Below are 21721 nucleotides of genomic sequence, written 5' to 3'. Positions count from 1 at the left end.
ACCAAATGTATCATTTATTTATGTGTCGTGTGTCAAGTGTCATGTGTGTACCAACAACGAAGCTATACAAGCGGATGTTTTAATGTACATTCCTGGACTGTATGCTTGACAATGGCATCTCGCCGAAACATGTAGAATCTATGGAAGTTACAATTTGGAACTGACGACAGGTAATAAAAAAACCAATATTAGTTAACATTACAGCTATCACTGTTATGCTCCGACGATGCAAACAGCTTCCGGGTCTTTTGAAACAAACAAAGTGATAAAAGGCGAATTCAGCTTTCCATTGGCCAAGAGGAGTCGATAATCGATAGTCGAAGCAAAAAAGATGGACAAGTAATAAACAAGGGTTAACGAAGCCTGAGTTTCCACCGTTTCGGTCGATCGGAGCCGCGCCGTCCCCGACTGACGGTTTTCCGGCCAGCTTTCCACGGGAGAAAGGCTCGGTAAAAGTGTTTGTAGAGGTGCGATATCAGTTGCAGTCTGTAGCGCCGGCGAACTGGTTCTAACTCGGGACTCGGGAGTGAACGTCGTACGTGGTGGACGCGGTCGCTCGTAGTGCGTGCGTTTGTTGTTCAGTGTTACAAAACTGTAGAAACACCTTAAATGTAGCACAATTTAGGATAGTTTGTGATGGAATAAATTTCAGACATGTTGGGAAAAGGAGTAGAAGTGCGATGGGCCTGTAATTTTAGTCAGTACTTTTGCCTTTTGCTTTTTTTAGTTCAAATTCAGTGTCAGGTGATAAGGAAAAGTGTTGAGTTGCCTGTGAAAGATTACCTATCAGCCCCGCAGCGGAACAGGGATGGTAAGGATCATATTTATGCCCAAGGAAGTTATATTGATGGCTTTCGAAATTTTGAAGTTTTGTCTCCCCACACACCTGCGTCGGCCTTGATGTTCGCATCTTTGGCTAAAAGTGGGAATAGTCCTACATTGTTACCCTTAAGCTCACCCATTAATGATCCAGTGACAGCTTTGTTCAAACCTACGGTTTCTACCGTTAACCCTCCTGACTTGAATAAACGGACAGATAAAGCAATTGATAGTTCATTTTCAAGGAAAAAATCCACATCGATAGACTTACTAGAAGATGGCCTAAACAAAGCGACTAAAGGTTATTCTTTTTCTTATACTGAGCCTTTATCAGATAACGGTAAAGAGGCTAGTGTGCAAGAAGCCAGTCAAGAGTTCATACCGGTTTATAGTACTCCATTACCACTTTTGTATTTTAACAATGGTGATGCTGTGCGCTATTCAGACAAGTTATCTAGTATTTCCCCTTTAGATTATGGGGGAATCGAAGGACGGAATATAGATAGTAGTTCTGGATTCAATCCATACCCAGTCCCTACACCGTCACAATACAATGGACCTAGATATGAAGAAGATTTTCGTAATACTGCTCAACGACCATATTCTACACCTACCTATGGACAAAACGATCAATCAAACGAATATTATGATTATTTGAGTAGAGAGAAAAACTATGAAATTCTAACATCTAGTAATGAGGCTATACCACTAAATAAAGAAAAAAGTGGGAGGGAGTACTACAACTATTCAAGTAGAGAGATCCCCTATGACATTCCGTCATCTAGTAACGAAGCCATCCCAGGAACACGGGGGAAAAGTGTACCAAAACATTCTAACGAAAATCCACAGGAGGTTAGGAAATATAATAATCCTGAACAGGGAAATTACAATTCTCAACCTAGACAAAACTATAACACTAACCAGGCTCCTTACGTCCCTCCAACGATTGGTGTCATAGGGTGGAAATCAAATACTGACCATGAAACTACTTGGAAACCAACAAAAGCTTTGATGAACATGGCTGACCACCACATAAAAGAGGACATGAAAAATAAAGGAAATTCTTATATTTCCACAACACCGATACCACAAACAAATGAAGCAGTAAATGGTAATAAGGGACAAGGTAACTACGAAGAAACTCAGGAGGCTGAGGAAGAGGAAGAAGGAGAAGAAGAGGAAGAGGAAGAGGATGAAGATGGAGAAGATGAAGAAGAAGAGGAAGAAACTGAAGGGGAAGAAGATGAGGAAGAGGAAGAAGAGCCAGAGTCTGGACCCGAAGAAGAGAATAACAACGCAGATAGTCCACCGTCGAAGTACCCATATTCGGCGGAACGTCCCAATAACCCTTCATCATACCAACATGAAAATGGACCTCACACTGGCCATCCTGCTAGATATGAAAACTCTGCAGAGACATACAGAGATCCACCTTCTTATCCCCCACAAAGCTATCAACAATCTGGAGAGTACTATGAAGAACCTTCCCTACGTCCACCTTACGAGTATGATAATTCCTCTCCTAGCTCTAGGGAACCACCTACTCAATCGCATCCCGATTACGAAAACTCTGTTGAGAATTACAGTCCTTCACCAAAATATCCTCCTAAATATGAAAACTCAGCAGAATATCCCGAACGTCCCGTCCAGCCCTCCTCAAGCTACGACAAATCACGTGAATATTATAATTCCAGAGAATCGCCTAATGAACAAAGTAACAACAGTCCTCGTCCTTATACAGAAGAGCTGCCGTACCAAAGTGCAGAATATTCTTATGATGGTCAACCCCTACCACCAGGACCACCTTATAACCCACCATCGTACGCCCATGATCCTCGCAGCAAAATTGGATATCTTCCACCTCCTTCGTCTTACCAACCGGTCTCTTTCCCCATAGATCTAGGAGTTCGCCAAACATGGACACCCATCATACCTATTGCGAGATCTGCAAACAAAGAAGAAATCAAAAACGTTCCAGAGTACAAGTCTAGTAACGGTCGTTGGTTATTAAATGGAGGTCCTATTATGAAGAATAACTTAGCGGAGACCAACTCTGAACTACCAAGTTGGGAAGAGTTTGGCAAAGACAAACGTTCAAATAATGTAGGAGGCACACAAAAGAAAGTTAAAAACCTTCATGATGACAGAAATAATAGTAGAGAAAACCTTGTGAAAAGGGAAAAGCAGGAGAATAAAACTCATAAAAACCATCAAGATGGTAAGAAGTCAAACGAGGACCTTTCAAAAGAGAGAAACAATTCTGAAGAATCTGTAAATGAAAGGAACAACTTTAAAACGTCCAGGGAAGTTTCTGACCCAGACTATAATCCACCACCTCCACCGCGTGATCTCGACGAAGATCGAATCAGAAACCATGTGAGCGACAGGGAGAAACCTCGCAAAGTTCCTACACGTCTTCGCTACCCTGGAGGAGGACTTTGGGCCAAACCTCCCCCAGAATCTGGCATAGACCTTGGGTTCGTGCCCCAGAAAGTGTACACACAGACCAGGAAACACAACGTGGTGAAGCATCTTCCAAGGGAGGCGGCTCTTCAGGCTGCGTCTACAGCTGAGGAGGTCATCAACGCTCCGAGGCTGCGTGAGGTTGTCAGTCATAAGAAAGTACAGGAGGTAGGTGAACAACATTTATCCTCTCTCTGCACAAGTATGCGTCTAGAAGAATTCAGTGTTATAATAACAACGTGAAATAAATATTACATTTTCTTTATATCTTAATGTTATTGATGAATGTAAAATGTTAAGGGTGTATGTATCCATGTTTTAGTACAAACTTTGTAAAAATGTTCTACTGGAAAAGTTTAGTCAATCCAATTACAACAAAAACCATTTGGTCCGAATTAAACATATGAGTTGATAACATGGATTAGTAAAACTTAATATTAATAAGTAACTCATAATGATTTAGCTAATAAAACTCTAGGTTCTTTGACTCAAACTCATCAAAACTAATGTAGAGTAGATGGTGTTGGTGTTAGATGGAGAGTTTATTTTGAAGTTGTTTCCAAAGATAGTCATAAAGGCAAGTCCTTAAGAGAGTGACATAATCATAAACAAAGTTTCATACTTTCCATAATATTAGCGTTGGTAAATTAATCAAACTATGTAACTGAATAATTAGCCTGTTGGGGTTAACTCATAGCGCAATGATTCCCTGTGCTCCGAGGTAAAAAGAAAATCTTCATCCTGAGCCACTTGGAACATTTTCTTTGAGATCATTTCATGAAAATCACAATTGACCGAGAAACGCCTCTCGCCCAATTCACCAAAGACCGGGTAATGATTGCAAGTTGGATAACATCCTCAGTATGTAATTTCCCCGTCTATAATCACCGAATTGGACAGCGATTATTTCCGGTAGTATAACATCCAACACCGTAACCAACGCAACGGAAACTCCATATCGCGACAGCTTCCTCGATCCATCGAACATTGATCTCGACCGTGACCGGCGACCAGGCATCGCAATCGATTAGTCGGTTAATCGTTCGACCGGAAGTTGTCTCAATATCACGTGATTTTTCCTGTCTTTATGACGATTTGTTTTTGCATTGTTTATATAAAATAAATATCTCGCATGTGTGGTCATTCGGGTATACTGTATTATCTGTTGTTTTATTGAGTGTACTTTGGTGATACAGTACTACAGTAATTACTTATTAACATTTAAAATCCTCTAAGATGTTTTAGGTCTCATTTGAAGTCTACTATCTGTATAGGGTAATAATGGTTGGAGTGAGCATGTTTGATGACTCCATGTAATGATTGTAATAAAAAAGTTTTAGCAGATTTATGAAAGGTATTTGGTAATATATGTTACTCTCTATGACTTTTGCACTTCTTTATTTTAATTAGACACTCTGAAATAGCCTCATGCCGTGATAGGTATGACACATAGTAGAGCAAAAAGATGGTAAGAAAATTATAGGAGAAAAAATCTTATTTACATATTACGCTTGCAAGCCTACTATAGAAACATAAATATTTAGTAGTAGTGGATCGGTTGGTTGGATTCAAGGCTAAATGGTTCACGACTAGCGATTATACTCTTATCCCAGAACATTGCATTCAGGAAAAATATTTTATTTTCATTTGTCTTTTACCACGAAATAAAAGCCAAGCTACACGAATTGGATTCTTGGATGTCCCCATAGTTATAAATGCAGGTACTGTAGCTATAAGGTCGTCGATTGGTTATACAGTAATGCTTTTCTTCAAATCGGAAGTTTGCTGGTTTGATCTTTTACAAGACAAATAATTATGACACAACCTTTCGGACGAACCCCAAGGCGTTTTTACATTTTAAACCATATGTATTCGTAATAATATATTTTTTTTATAAGAAAATGCTTCTAGTTAATATTTAGCCGAGTAATTAAGTAATTACACTATTTTTTATCAACAATTCATATGATTTTTGAAGAAAATAGCTGTATAATGTAGATTTTGTTAAACTTATTATTGTTATAACTTTTTTGTTAGTTAAGATACAACTTTTTACCCAATAACCTTTTCTATTGGCCATATCTTTTGGATTAAAACTACGTTTTAACCGATGTCCTATCTCGTACCGTTATCGAGCTACAGTCGTTTCAATGCATAGCGCGTTCCGCCATCTTTGCCCCCCTTCCCCCAAGTTCTCGACCACCTGAAAAGTAGGCGACATGCGTATTTGTTATCACCACAGTCCATATTAAAACTATCAGCAAAGATATTTGATATTACTTCTTTGCGACACTCACAAATTAATTCTACTTTCTGTAAAAAAATACCCCCGCCGCAGCAAACCTGCCGTCTAAGCGAATTTCCATTTGTCCGAATTGATTTTCAATTGATCTATTTAAATAACATTATTAGGTTTAACGAGTACCTAGGTTTGCTGCTACAAGGAAACTAATAAAGTAGTGTGTTTTTAGTAAAATATTGATAGCTTACTATAAAATAAATAAATTTGCCAACTTTGATCAAAATATATCCATAAACAAGCAAACTTCAACATTTTACAATATTCTCCATAAGAATAACATGGGAATTTTAAATTTACCATTTTTTAGTTTTCTCCGTAACCAATAACCGTACAAAAACACTTTGATATACTGAATTGTTTGTTTTTTTAAGCTCTTTAAGAAGGTTTAGAGAAAAATTGGGAAATTTTGTGTTTTGAGGGTAAAAAGTGAGAAAAACCCATTTTTACCCCATAAAACCCCCTATAAAACCCTGTTCCCATGGTCCGATCATGCTGGATCGCGAACTCATTCAAGTTTATCCCGCCTTACACTTTCAAACCAAATTTCATCAAAATCGGATAAAAATTACTCAAGTTATCGTGTTCACGGACACATATATATATATATAAATCTATATATATACCTATATATATATATATACATATATAAAAATTTGAACAAATGGTTTTTTTGGCCTCTGGGGACATTAAAATGAAAAAGTAAATCGGTCCCGGGCCTAAGTCTTACCATGAGACCTACGGTAATAGCTACTTCCCTATAGGGAAATTCGCTAAAAACTACACGAAAAGTCCATTTTTACATATTTTATATAATAACTTGTTTATTTATAGAGATATGACCTCGGACTCAATAACCATTATTGTAGTCCACATTTTTAGAATTACAACGACGTTTTAACCGATGTTCCATCTTTTACCGTTTTCGAAATATAAGCGTTTTAACACATAGCGCAAACCGCCATGTTTGCCCCCTCCCCCCCACCTTATCAACCACTTTTGAAATAGGCGACATACGTAATTTTGATCACCACAGTCCATATTAGAATAATCAGCAATAACATTGCGTACTACTTTCATGCATGCTCAACCCCCCTCAGCTCCTGGACTATAATAAATTGCCTGGTATTTTTTTGAAAACAAAAATCGTTATTATTGATTGATTTTATTTGACCTATTAAAACATTTCCCCGAGTTGGCTATTTAATTACAGGATACCCTGTATATTGTGGCATTATAGTGAGTGTATAAATTAATAAAAGCGTGTACGCTGTTTTGCAGAATGAGTCACTTGAGATATTTTAAGTTGTTAGCTTAAGTCGAAGCCGAGTCATTCTCTGAAGAACTTGTGAGAACAAATGTTCAAATCACTAAAGAGCGATCAGACAGAAAACTGACCATTTGAGAATAATTTTTTTTTACAGTGTTCTATGATTGTTTTCAACTAAAAAAACAAAAACTCTAAGCATGTTGGAGGAGTTCATACAGACTCCATTTTTCCCCTAAAAGTTTTCTTCTTTAAGTTGACTGTGCTCATGACTAACTGGATACCTAAAAATAGGCTTTACCTTCGTCACTGCAGCTCAAATTCTTGTTGTGTAACTATGTTACGGCCGTTTCGGCATTATAATGCCATCGTCAGACTACAAAAACACAAACTCGGCTGAAGTAGCGTCGTTGAAGTTTAAACACGTAACACATACGAACAATAATTAATTAATTAATCAATAATTAATTATTGTTCGTATGTGTTACGTGTTTAAACTTCAACGACGCTACTTCAGCCGAGTTTGTGTTTTTGTAGTCTGACGATGGCATTATAATGCCGAAACGGCCGTAACATAGTTACACAACAAGAATTTGAGCTGCAGTGACGAAGGTGAAGCCTATTTTTAGTTATTATACAGCTCAGGGGCTAAAACATGTATTTTAACTGGATACGTTCTACGTTGACCATGGATGCCTTCTACATCCTCTAGTTGTTCGAAGCTTGTAGATTTACAGATTAAATTCATACAACCAATGCAATATGCATTTCTGTGGTACTTCTTTTACAGACATTCATGATTCATTAGTATTGATTAGCAAAAATTACACGATTTCACACAAGAAAAATGTTTTAGCAGTTTAAAAATGTTCAACAAATCCCAACAAAGTCTTGTAATATTATACAGATAGATAAGGATATATTTTTAACCCGGAAACGCTCGCTGGGTGCACTTTTGTTAGTTTTGAACAAAGAGTCCCAGTAATATGGAACATGGAAATCCTGTGACATTATAACACACGTTGCACAAGAAAATCACGCGTGTGCTTCAGATGGAACTAACTAGGTTAGGAGACTGTGACGTAACATGATACGGGATGGAACAATCTTAGTCTCGTTGTAGATTGAGATCGTAAGAGAGAACACAAAGATATGGGTGTTGTAATACTGAGGAATTCCGCGATGAGTTTAGTATATACATTTTTTATAACTTGTAAATGTGAGCAACCAAGAGGAATTTGATTGAAAAGAATTTGATGAAAAAGAGAATGAAGTGCTTTGAAAACTCATCCATTAGTTTTTGCCAAGAAGAAATATACCTATTTTATGTAATTTGTTGCGTAAGAAACCTTATGTTAAACGAAAAATCTGTTTTTCAGGGTTACATTGTAAACATGTTTAGAATCAAGTGATTTCCGCTGATGATTTAATTTTCTTTTTTTTATATTTACAGTACATTTACAAATGTAACCTACTGTAATGTACTGTGTTAATTTTGGGTATGTAGGCCTAGGTAATATTAAGTTTTCTCTCATTATTTCTGTACATGGCTAACTTTGAATCAAAATGGATACAATAAAGCTCTGCACAAAACGAACAAAATATGTTTGTTTGTCTGTCTGTCTGGATGTATGTATGTCTTAATTTATATTGAAATTCTGTGGAAGGAGTTTCAAAAAATTTTGTAATTAGGGACTTATAGCTTTAAAAACGCGATTGACGACAGCCATTACCTCAGGAAAATTCATTTTTCGCTACACAAATAATTTTAAAAAATTTTGAAATTTAACATTGGGGTAGCCAAGTAACGATGTAGGTTGAACAATATAGCCAGTAAAAGCTAAACAAAAGACTTGTAACACGGGTTTATAACAAGCCATCCACAGTATACTAGCAACAAATTATAAAATACAGTATACATTGATAAACATCATTATCATAAGAAAATTTGAGGTATTTTAAAGGTTTGGAACTACAAATAGTAGCCTGTGCTTGATCATTATACTTTTAATAAACAGCCCTGGCTAAATAGACATCTGGTACAGCTACACAATGCAGCTCAATTCTAAAGTCATCCGTCACTCTTAATCTGTATTATAGGCCTAGTTACGTTATCTATAGTTAGTAACGTGATATTGTGGTATAAAATGATGTGAGTGTTCGGTAACCATCAATAGACCAGCTTCACTCTGTCACGGGTATCAGCGCTGATGAGAGTGCAAGTGCTAGTCACTAGTTTCACTCTTAACGTCTCAATCACTGTGACTTGTCAATCGATCACCGGGGGTTGGGGGGGGGGAGTGAGTAATGGTGAATTAAATTGGTTAAAAACCTATTCTGATACCTGACAGTTAAGCTATCACAGAGTTAAGTGCAGGAATCGTTTGAATTTTAGGTGAATGTGTAGTAGTTAAAAAGAACTATTACACTTAAGTGTGCACATCACTTTCAAATCAAATCAATCAATTTATTCACAACTAGAAACATTACATGGATTATTTACAACAAATGCTCTGAAATTACTACGTTTAAAATATCAGTTCTTTGTCTTCTTTGGAATGGTTCTGGTGCTTCATTGATTAGATGGATATAGACCTGACTTTATTGAAAACTCAACTGACTTTACTTGATCATATCAGGAAATTGTCCCAAGTTAAACAAATACGAGCTAAATCCATAACCAAAATATAGATACATGCGGGTTTTTTAGCTATTTTTTGTCATTATGAACATTTAAGATTTAACACATTTGCATTTAACCATCACAATATTTTAACTATTAAAACGAAATGATTTTTATAAATTTTAAATGATAACACCGCACAAATCTTTGGTACCAATATTGTTAGAAATAAAGAAAACTCTGCGTCTATTTTATTCGCCCAACCACTGCACTTGACCCACTGCAGTCAACCCAAGTGATCTCCCCTAGTGATTGATGTTTTGGTTTTCACGCTTTCCATCTAATTAATCGATCTGGGTGACTGATGCACCACGCAAGGGGCCCATGGTTGAATGCAAATGGGCGAACTAAATTGATGGTTAAAATTTCTCTTTCTACTTCTCTATTCTTACTCACCCATCAAATGCCCAAAAATTTGAAACATTAAATACTAAACACAAATTTACCTTTTATTTTTAAGCATTTACGTTGGATTTATTGCTAGGAATTTAGCAACATGACCATTTTGGATTGAGGTAACAAACTTTACATATAGCCAATATACTTTACCGTAGTGACATGGCTTTTGTGATGGATCCATCTGAGCCTGAGTAAAACATACAAATTCATTCTATCAAATATTAGGAATTTTTTCTGTAAATTACTCTTTCGATTGCCACCATATCCATATTGATACGGATCCACATTAATGTGTCTACATTAGTATCCGTTAGTTGATAATTTACGATTTTGATCTTTCCCGAAACTTGGCAGGTACTGTGGTTGTATGGTTTGACAATGAAACCTAAAGCAGCCGAAATGTATTATTTTAATTTATTACAGAAAATATTAATATTTGAACTGTACAATGTACAATGTATTCATGCGACAACCAAAGCAGCAAATGAATTTCTGTTCCGGACCAACGGACATATGACGACATCTATTAATTTTTTACCAGTTCTGAGTGAATGGTCACAACGTCATGTCCCGTTACTAATTATGTCCTTGTTGCATAAAGTGGTATTGTGGGAGAAAGTTGGTGAAAAAGTCTCGGAAATAAGTAGATATGGAAACAGCTCAATTGCCTTTGAGGAAGAAACCCCGTCCGTAGTTTTGTTGGTGCGCGTTTTACTGAAAGTGTTCCCAGTTATGTTTTTGTACCATTTGCAGCTGTCAAAATGTGTTTACTATAAAATTATACCATTTGCAAAAAATTGAGTTCTCTATTCCGTTACCAAAGATATTTTCTCCATCACATTTTCAGCACCTTTTACTAGAAGTGGAGTAAATAGAGTAGGAACTAATAATAGAAAAAAATAGCATTTTATATAAAACATTAAAGTCAGTAACATCAACATCTTCATTTAAATTGAAACCGTGCAGTAACATATTCAGGACATCGGTAACTCTTTACATAGTAGTGACTACCACAGATATTTATTGATGTTTGTCTATGGTTCGATTATCGTGAAAAATCACTCCTCTTAAATCTTGCATTGAAGGAAAAATAATAAAACTAAGAAACATAATGTATCTAAAGGAATTCGAAGATAATATATCCATATGAGTGCATTAATATCGAGCTAAAGTTATTACCATGATTTTACACTATTAAACTCCATGTTGAAAAATGCACATTTCGAGATTTTCCATGAAAAAACAATTTTAGGGATTTATCAATATGGTTGATTGTTCTATACACATTGTATGGTAAACATTATATCAGACGTTCACTCAGTTTCATTGTAAGCCTTCTGATACATATATATATTGAATTTTGTAAAATCCAAATATTTGTTTATTTTCAAAATATTATGCAATAAAAACAACTAAAAACAAGGGCAAATAATAACTTTTTTGTTAATTAATTTGATAGCATTTAATGATGATAGTACAGTGCGAGTGACTCGTTTTGTCTATGTATATCACAATCACAATAAAACATTATTGTTCAGTCCAAAGATTGAACTGCAAGCAACATTGCTATTGTGTTCATATTTTGCTGCAGTTTAAGGCATGACGGTCCATGATGGGATCAGCAGAGCAGGAAATCTCTAGTTCTGCCAATCTCAACAGGATTCAAACAAACAATGGAAAGCGCGGAAGTCAACGTTATCTAACAATGACAATCGGACAGATTTATAGTAGATCAATGATCGAGAAATCATGACCAAAGTATCAAAGATAGCAATCGACAATCAGTTTAGTACTGTACAAATTTGTTAGAATCGTGTGTTTCTACTAAATTATTTTCCCTGCAGTAGTTTATCCCATTTTAGTTTTTAGAAAGGTCATTGGAAGTTTTAGTAATGTCATAATGAGTTTTATGACAGGAAATGTAGGCTGCTTTAATTTATGTGATAATTTTAATAAATTAGCTATCGTGATTTGTTGTTATTGATATAATCACAGAAAATTATTAGTTTATAAAATATCCGCCCTCTTTTGGCAGAACGGAGCCATCTAAATTATTTTACCTTCACAGGACATTAAGACTTCCCCGAATAAACATTTCGCAATTTCTTTTTTCAAAGTTTTGCGATCCTTTGGGTGGAATCAGCAGTGACGAATAATTTACCTCATCAAATAAATAATGATGATACGTATAATTTGTCTTCGTTCAACCTGATTCGATAAGTTGACAGTTGACAATTAATTGACTTTGTCTCATTAGAGAATCAAATTAATTGGTTTTGCTGATACCATACAACAACCATGTCGAAAGTACTAAAATACAGACGATTATTAATGGAGGAAAATTCCGGTTAATTCATATCAAGGAATTAGTATAATATTGAAAACTATATCCTAAAACAAGAAAGATGTATATGTAGAATGTTATACAGTACCTACACAAAGTTTATAAATAATTTCAAACCCACAAAACCCAATTAAAAGTAGCATCTATTACACATAGATCATAATATGAAACACATTTATCCTATCCGATATTTTTAAGTTGCATTAATACATTAATTTAATAAATATAATACTATGCGATGGAACAGAAGATGTTACTCAAGCATTAACATTGTTCAACAGTGAATGGACATTCTATTACTATTCAGTAAAGAATTTGTTATATCGTTATCTTTATATACATATACATAATATACATATCTTTATTTACTTATCTTTATTTAATATACATATTTATGTATATTAAATTTATTAAATACTTTTTAGATTCTTAAATGCAGTTTTTAGTTTTTACAGTATACTACATCGTTACAAATACACGTTATTACCTGGTTTATCATCATATATTTGGTTTATATTTCCCTACAATAAATACCACCACACTTCACAACAAATTGGTAGAGAATAGTGACCTAAAACTGACAGTTGAAATCCACTACTTAATTGCACTTTCGTGGTGATATGTAGTAACTAGCTTGATCAGTCCGTCGTCGTTTGATTTCTAACTGTGCAGCCACAGAATATTTTTACAGTACGTCTTAATACATCGAAGCTCTTTCGACATTGTCATATTTAATCAATTAAAATTGTTCTGTTTAATACAATGAAGTGCATAAGAAACAACTGTTTTAAGGTTCAATTCAGTACGACAGGACGTTTAAGTCTCCACTATCTCTCTGAAAATTCACATGAATAATTCAACAATTAAGTAAAATTTGAAATGCATTATTGGATTAAGTATGGATATCCGTACACTAGTCACCTGTAGAATATGTAGGCCTATTGCATATAAAATGGAACCGAAGTTGGATCATTGGTGCTAGGGTGATATCGGCCATTTATCGGGGCTGTAGCCCCGGGGTCATATCTAGGAGGAAATCCTCCTAGGGTCATATACCATTGTCTTGTGAAAACTGAAGTAGATATTTCATGTAAATGAACAAGGCATCACTAAGTTTTGATTATACGAGTACATTATTTACATTATCAGCCAGTAAAAATATGCGTTAGTGCCTATTCTATTTCTACCTTATCATTTGTTACTGTCATAGTTGACGTGGCATAAACAGTTGTAAAGCTTACAGTAATATGTCCTATCAGTTGGACTTGGGTAAAGGTCCGTATAATCGTCCGTAAACAGTAATTTACAACTGTATCCATTTTGCTCGAAAAAAAACTAGTGCTGACTTTAACATGCCGATGGAATGTCTATAGTCTGCATGATGGAACCTGTCTCCTCACCCTTCGTCTACCTGGGACCGATTCGGGCCATATACCATTTGCCAGTCCCAGGAAGACGAAGGGTCAGGAGACAGGTTCCATCATACGGAGTATAGTTCTATAAACAGTCAAAGGTTATACTTATAGTGATCTTTGTATGATAGTTGTAGCACTACGTATTAGCCAAGCTGGTTCAATAAAACCGAACTGGTTCACCTTTTACACGCAAAATATTGTGACCAAGGTCACAAACGACCAAGACAGGTGTAATATCTAACTTTGAAGGTCTTCAACTGTTTATGAATAAATAATCTTTTATCTCAGTCAATAAATCACGTTACTGGAAGTATACTATGTTTCGTGCTAAACTTGGAATGAAGATCTTCGGGTAAAATACCAGTTATACTACTGTAGTGAGACATAACTTACTTATGTAAACAACCGAATTCGTTATGAATATCAAAATGCGAAACAAACGAGAGTCTTTTACTATGACAGTTTTCAATGTGAAATACTAGATCCAGTCCAAACAAACTGGAAGATAAAGATAGAATAGTGTAAAGCTATTTACTCAACGGGTTTATTTATCAAAAGTGTATGAGTTTATGTCTATGGCAAAGTGAATAATAACTCTTATTAATACACAATCTATATCTTAAATAATTTTCGTGTACACAGCTAAAGGGCACATCCGCAAAATATTTGAGAGATTCTGGACCGTTAAATAAGTACGTACATTTAAATAACTAATACATATAGCTAGTTTTACGTGCAGCGTATGTTGCGTATGTTCTATTTCTGAAAGTACATATGCAAGGAGAGTAAGTAAATGTAATGTTCAAAATAGTTGTCAGTTGACGAATGATTATACCTTGGCACAATGTAACTGGCTGACAATGTTACACCTAAAACGAGCAATCAAAACTTAATGTTCTCATTGACTGGTTAAAAACATTACTGGACTCGGTTGGCTATCTAAACTATAGAAAAACTCCAAGCTCCACTTTAGAACGGCTGGAATAGGCAGTCTGAAAATAAATTAGAGAAAGGAACTCGACTGAATGACCGGTCAGCTCAATGCATAAACCCATTTAAACGGCCAATAGACGTTGAGCAAGCCGACCTTGCCAGTAGCTGAACGCTTTCTCTTTAACCGGGCTTAAACACAAAAGAGTGACGTGTGAGTATAGGTTAGGTCACGTGCTAACGTATAGGTTAGGTTAGGTTGGCAATCACATGGTTGTCAGCCGATCAGCTGTTTACGCAAGATCAGCTGTTTCTGTTTCCCGCGCTCTTGCTAAACCGTGCCGTTTCCTTGCATACCTAAACGTGATACCCCTAGCGTATTGTGTTTGATTGGTTGAGTATAAATAAAGGATGGGGTTTTCTGTCAATGTTAGGACGTAAACTAAGCTTGAAAACAATTTTCCGACTACATGTTATATGAAAAAAGACTGAAAACTAGTATTGTGCGCGAGTGGTGTTAATATTTTCAACAATTTTCATGCATTTTAAGACCCACTTTTAAATGTATTCATATAAAACATAATTATTACATTTATGTTGGGTCTGTTTGTTATGACTCATTTGATATACTAGTAGTGATATGTTTATGCATGTTTTAGGTCTACGAAGAAGAAGGCTACGAAGACTCAGGCTATGATCACGGAGGCTACAAGAAACACGGAGCGAGCAAAACTGACACCGACAAGTACAACTCTGGAGAGCACCACCCCCCGGTGACCGAGAAGGATCCTAGCGAAGTTAGTCCTGAGGAAGCCTACGAGGAACATCTGAGACATCTGGAAGAGGTTCCAGAGGACAGCAAGGGTGATCCTGCGGGTGAGGGCTCCGCAAAACAGCTGGTCAAAGCCAATGAAAACCCCAAGGTCAAGGGATCCTGGAAACAGCAAAAAACTACAACCAACGAAAGAAGCTTAGCCTTCCTTGATGAAGAAGGCAAAGGAGGAATTCTCACTGAGAAACATCCGACGAGAGTGGAAGGCGTCGAGGGGAAATACCTAGATGTAAATGGCAAGAGAGTTCCGATTGTGAAAGAACTATCTGATCCTGTGAAATTCATTAATCATGGTGAAGCAGTGTCGTTCCAAAGACATTCTCCAACTAATGTCAGAACTGATGAAGAAAAGAAGGTAGCTTATAGAAAATTAGCTGATACGAACGGCGGTTATTTAGTTTCCACACCTCCTCCTGGATATATATCAAAAGAATACATGCCAAGTAGAGACGATTCTTCTTCTTCTGAATTTTACGCTCCCAAAGACAATTTTAAGACTGCACATAAACACAGGAATATCAATACAGGGTCATCTCACGACTATATTGAAAGCTCGACAGCTCTTCCTCAGCTATCAAGCTACACCAGTAAGAATAATAGATTTTCCTATATGATTAAACCTGAAACATCAGAGGATAACACTAACTTTTCTCATTTGACTAAAAATAAATATGGCGAATCGTTCGAGACTCCAAACCCAACTCAAAAACACACTGGTGATTTCTTAATCAATGTATCAAATGAATATATAAAAGAACCTGAGGTAAAACATTTCGTTAGTTCGCACGTTCCTGAAAAATATTCTGCACGATTTGCTAGTTCTCAAAATGCTGATCTTGTTCTCCCTCGATCGCAAAGTTATTTGAACCCTGAGCAATCTTACAACCTTTCACACGAACCTGGGTCTCAGAGTAAAGAACGAAAATCAAGAGATCTTACAGCCGTTGGTATTGATGGAACAGAAAGTGACATATTTAATACCGAATTCACCCACCCTACTGCAGCTCTTAGGGCGATTGAAGAACGAATGTCTTCGATTTCAATGGGTAGTTTTGACAGACCCGTACGATCACGATCACGCAGTAGTGAGGTAGGGGCTGCAAGAAAGTACAAAGAGATTGTAAGGTCACCTAGCGAAACACAAGAAGAGGCGGGAGACGACAAGAAAGACGACATCAACGTTAGACTGACCGATGAAGATGTTAATATCCGCCACCCTTTCTTGCCAAGAGATGAAAGTGGGGATTCTAAAATTGATTATGTTAAAATAAGAAAAGACTATGATTCTACCACTGCCCCTCCTTTGAGGAAATACATTGTAGAAGATATAGAGCTAGCCCCAGTGACTGAACAGCCGATTACTACAACCACTCATAAAGTGACGACAGTAAGTCCCAAGACTACTACGGAGTATGTTCCCGAAGATCCAGCTTTAACTCTTAAGAGATTGAAAAGTAATCCGTTCCTTTCCTCGATTTTCCCGGGTCAAGAAAATCAAGAAGAAAGCACACTACTTTATATAAATGTGCAAAGTACCACTACTCCAAAGATAACTACTTACAGGGCAAAAACCACTACTGAAGAGGTGACCGTCAAAGAAACTCCAGAAGACACACTACACAGACTCCAAAGTAACCCATTTTTATCTTCGTTGATTTCAAGTAAAGAAGAGGGTCATAGAAACGAAAGAAAACTTCAGTCACAGCTGAGGCGTGGAAGCAGAATAAGTCCTATAGTAGTCCTTCCAGAAGAACCTGACATGAAGTCAGATTCAGTGAAACATGTTGAACAACTAACACTAGCGCATTATTCTTCATCAAACCATGGACTCATGTACCAGCAAGTTCCGAGAAGAACACAACAGCGAATCTCCAATCTCGCACGCCATTTAAACAGTGACGGTGTTGATGCAATGCATATTGTTGTTAGACGAAGCGCTGATTCAGCATCACTGCCTACAGAAAAAATAAATGTTGCAGCTAGTGGTACAACCACAGAAATTCCTGTTGACACAGAAAAATATCCTTACTATTACTCACCAGCGTCCGTGGTGTTCCCCAAATATTCTCCGTTGAGATACGCAACAAGCCCAAAAGATATTCCAAAGAAAACTGAAGGAGGAATGGAGTTCTACGAATTAAGAGATAAATCCGTAAGATGTGAAGAGCCCACACCTCCTAAAAATGTTGTTCCGAAACGAGGAAAAGATGGAGAATGGAATAAATCCCCTCAACCTGAAAAACAACGAATGGGAAAACTTGGAGATCAGATCGATTGTTTAAAAGCTAAATACTTTGGAGAAGACCCGTTGGATAATCCCTTTTTCAAAGAAACCGATGTTGGGGTGCCAGACTTTACCACTCAGTCTCCAGATGATAGTTTTGGATTCCATTCAGACATAAAACAAAACATCAAATCACTTCCAGAGAACAATGGGGATTCGTTCAGGAGTAGCAGCAGTAATCGTGGGACTGCATTAACTTCGAACAAGTTTGCGAAGAAGGACCACGCAAATGAAAAACTCGAGATGAAAGAAAATTTATTCAAAAAGTCAGCGTCCAAAGATAGGAGTAAAAACTTCAAGTTTTCTTTTAACAAAAACCGACCATTTCATGAGACCGAACATCAAGAGAGCAGAACACAAAATACATTTTCTTTACCCGAAAAAGAAAAAAAGCATAAAAAACTGGAGGAAAACTCTGAAGTCTTGAAAAATGGTACTGAACATACAAGAGATGGTGACCAACCCCGTAAAACAACAATACCTCCACTTTCAGAAATTCATTCAGGTTCTTCAGGACCAATCCGACTTCATCCTCCAAAAAATGTGATTATCTCGTTTAGAAGCAAAGGAACCTCCAACCATCCTCGAATAAAGGTTATACATGGTACAGCATCACTATATAACGTAAATGTAAATGTTGTACCTATGAGTTCGGTTGGATACCTTAAAACTCATCCACCTGTTCATATTCGTGTGGAAGATTTGAGTGGCGACAACACTCCTTATTTACCAGACACTTTTTCAGAGTTGGACCCTATTTCGAGTGCGGCTAGTCAAATAGCTAAACAAAATAAAGTGCCTACTACAGTAACATTTTTGAAAATGAATCCAGAAGGTAGATTAATTCATCAACACATTCGTACGTTTGTTCCTGTGCCAAAGACAACGATCAAAAACACCCCTGAGGTGCCCAAGAGTGAAAAGTTGACAACATTATGGGATCTTCCCTTACGCGACGAAAGAAAAAGTGAAACTAAGTTTAGAGTGAAACGCAATCACGAAAACGATAAGTACATCAACTCCAAGGAGAGTTTGGAATTGAAAAAAATTCTTTTACAGAAATACGCTGAGATACTCGCGAAGGAAAAAGAAGAAACAAATAAACCCACTGGAGAGAAAGAAAGTGTAAAAAATGTAAACATAAATACAACACCAATTCCTATCTCTACTTCGAGAAACACTGAGGGTTTTGCACAAGGTAACCGACCTCAGTATAGTAGTAGATATCGCGCTACTGGACCAGACCCGATGCATCAAAGCCCGAGTACCAAGATAAGAATAAGTAACTCAGAGAATACGCAAGAGGCCAGGCATACATTTCCATCTAGAAAACCAAAAATTAGATTCCCAAAACTTACGATGACATCAAGAACTGCGGGTGAAGGCAATAGATCCAAACTCTACAACTTACCCGAACCAATCACCGTGAGATTAATAACAACAACAACAACAACCACAACAGAACCCCCTCCCAGCACAACAACAAGGATGTACAAGCCAAAGGTTGTATACAAGAAGGAGTACGGAAAACCTATTGAAAAAGTTGTAGACATGTTTGCTGTGCTGAAACGTCAACCCTCAAGTACAGAACAATCCACGACCACTACGTCTACTGAACACTTACCAATCTATTCGGAAGAACCATCTAACTCAGGAAGAAGTTTCAAACCCAAAAGACTTCAACAGTTTGAGCACAGAACGATCACAAAAGAGGAAGTGATACGAAGAACGTACAGTCCTGAAAGTCGTTCAGACAAAGTGAGGACTTACGACTCTATCTATGACCACCCAGATCTCAGAGGTCCTGTGTCCCGAATATCCAGGGATATTGAGGAGGAAAATTTCCAGGAGATGCTGGTGTACATGGTGAACCCAACCACGGGTGTAGGGGAATGGGCGGTGATGCCGATACCTGCAAAAGCTGTGTCCCGCATGGACGATGTATTTAAACCTCACAGAGAAAGAGTAGAACATAGTAAAGCGAGGAGTCAAGATAAACCACGGTCGAGGACGAACAGGGAAAACTCCGATCTATGGGTAGACACTGGAGAAGCCCGAGTACAGGAGAGCAGTGCTGAGATTGACTTGGAAATGTCTACCTCTACACCGAGGAGGGCGAAGAGCAAAACAAGAAGAAAACAAATCAGGCGGCCTGGTAATAAGGTGAGCTTTACCTTTAACTTACCAATGTAAATATCAATTACAAAACTACACTGTAAAAACGTAGCTAAACGTTTTTGCCATGATGCCATTGACCACGATGGATTTGACTTAAATTGAGCCCTACCGTGTTCCAACTTTGCATTCTATTATTTATAGTTTTTTCGTACTTTGTTTAACTCAATTCGAAGTTCGGACGTTTTTGCTTTAACTTTAATCTTATTGTAGGGTTTCTTTGACTAATGCATCAATTTCAACATTTAATAATTTACAAATTCAAAAATTTTCATTTCTTACATTATATTATCTAGAAACTAGAAACAAAAAGTGTAGATTTCATTTAAGTGAATAGTAAAGGTAAAGGTAGAAGCTACAAGCAAAAAAATATTTTGTGATCGAGTGCTTGATTACAATGACAGTTAATGTATTGTGATGAGAAGTCAGATATTGTGACACTTTTCCAATAAAGGGTAGTAATTTTTAATATTTATTTGAAGTTTTTTTTTATTAATTGTAAAAACTTGTCTTGTTTCACGTAGAATTAAAATTTGGATTACATTACCATAGCAAATACATCAATTACTTTGGCATTTATAAAAAAATCTAATATAAATCCTAATTTATGAATTTTTTTCCAGAAGTACCTAGACAGCAGTGAGCTGAGAAACAACCCAACGAGAACTTCTGAGATGGTTACCACCGATAATACCACCCCTACAAGCACCACCTCCAGCTCTACAATGGACCCTCGTATCATTGTGGAGCCACATAAGAGAAAGTACTTCTACGCCAAGATATGATTAACGTGTAAATATCATCATACTCAATAGCTCTTTGTGTACATATCTACCCTAATTTATGTGTTATGAAATGTCCCATCAACTTTTTAAAAGCTGGATTGTTGAAATAAATTGGATTCATTTTTTTATACGATGTGTTATGATTGATTTGATTTCCTTTGGGTTTGGTTAAGCTAGAAAGTAGTTTGTAAATTTTCGATTGTATTATTATTTTTTTAAATGTTTGAATTAGAATCAGAATATTTTGGTCTATAAATAATTTCACAAAATTTAATAGACAAGTCAAAATATTTGTTACAACTTTTTCTTTGTTTTTTTTGACGAAGTATTTTTTTATGTTAGTTTCTAGCACCACTAGAAACAATGAAAGAGTTAAATGTAATTGTAACAAATTCAATAGAATGAAGTTTTCTGATTATTGGATTTAGAGATTTAACATTTAAGTATTTTTATCAACTATTTCATTACAAAGACAGTTGCAATAGCCATACTTAATTAACACTAATGTAATTAGCTAATGGTAGACTCGTCTTTAAAATATAGTAGTGGGTTTTTCCCAAAACGAGAAAGATGAGAGCGTTGTTTGCTCTAAAAGTTTACTTTTTTACAATACTACTATGTTTTACAATTGCTAGTCAAAGCAGGAATAACTTTACATGTTAAACAAACTATTCTCACGAAGACATGACGAATAAGAGTAAGAGTGTTTTCATATGTTATCAAAACCACAATTCGTCCATAGGTATACATAACTTAAAACTCAACCACCCTTCTTCTTCTTCGTGACGTTCCACCGACGTCCGATGGACTGAATATTTCGCACTGGATCCTGATAGCACAAGAATGTGCTAAAACCTAGGTCTTAGAAAATCTACTTTATTGAAATGGTGGACTGTAGGTATTTAATCTATTATTTGGTATTTATAGATTCACCAAAAAGCTTTAGTACCAAAACAAAAAATAAATATATATATTAATAAAGTAAAAAAAATAACATAAATATCATTAAGTTTAAACCACGCTGAG

The 21721-nt window shown here is 36.4% G+C and overlaps 1 protein-coding gene across 1 annotated transcript; it reads left to right on the top strand.

Moving 5' to 3' along the window:
* The first annotated feature begins 519 nt into the window (after window positions 1-519).
* On the top strand, window positions 520-20803 carry LOC128986861 (uncharacterized). The gene is made up of 3 exons (XM_054407432.1): window positions 520-3450; window positions 15279-19898; window positions 20534-20803. Exons 1-3 carry the CDS (start codon window positions 655-657, stop codon window positions 20693-20695), a joined length of 7578 nt encoding a protein of 2525 aa, XP_054263407.1. The 5' UTR covers window positions 520-654; the 3' UTR covers window positions 20696-20803.
* The last annotated feature ends 918 nt before the right edge of the window (window positions 20804-21721 follow it).

Source organism: Macrosteles quadrilineatus, unplaced genomic scaffold (assembly GCF_028750875.1).
Source record: "Macrosteles quadrilineatus isolate MER2022 unplaced genomic scaffold, UCM_ALF_1.0 Scaffold_2__2_contigs__length_208266976, whole genome shotgun sequence".
Lineage (NCBI taxonomy): Eukaryota > Metazoa > Arthropoda > Insecta > Hemiptera > Cicadellidae > Macrosteles > Macrosteles quadrilineatus.
Note: the sequence above shows the minus strand (reverse complement) of the source record. Positions and strands in the feature narration are given on the sequence as shown.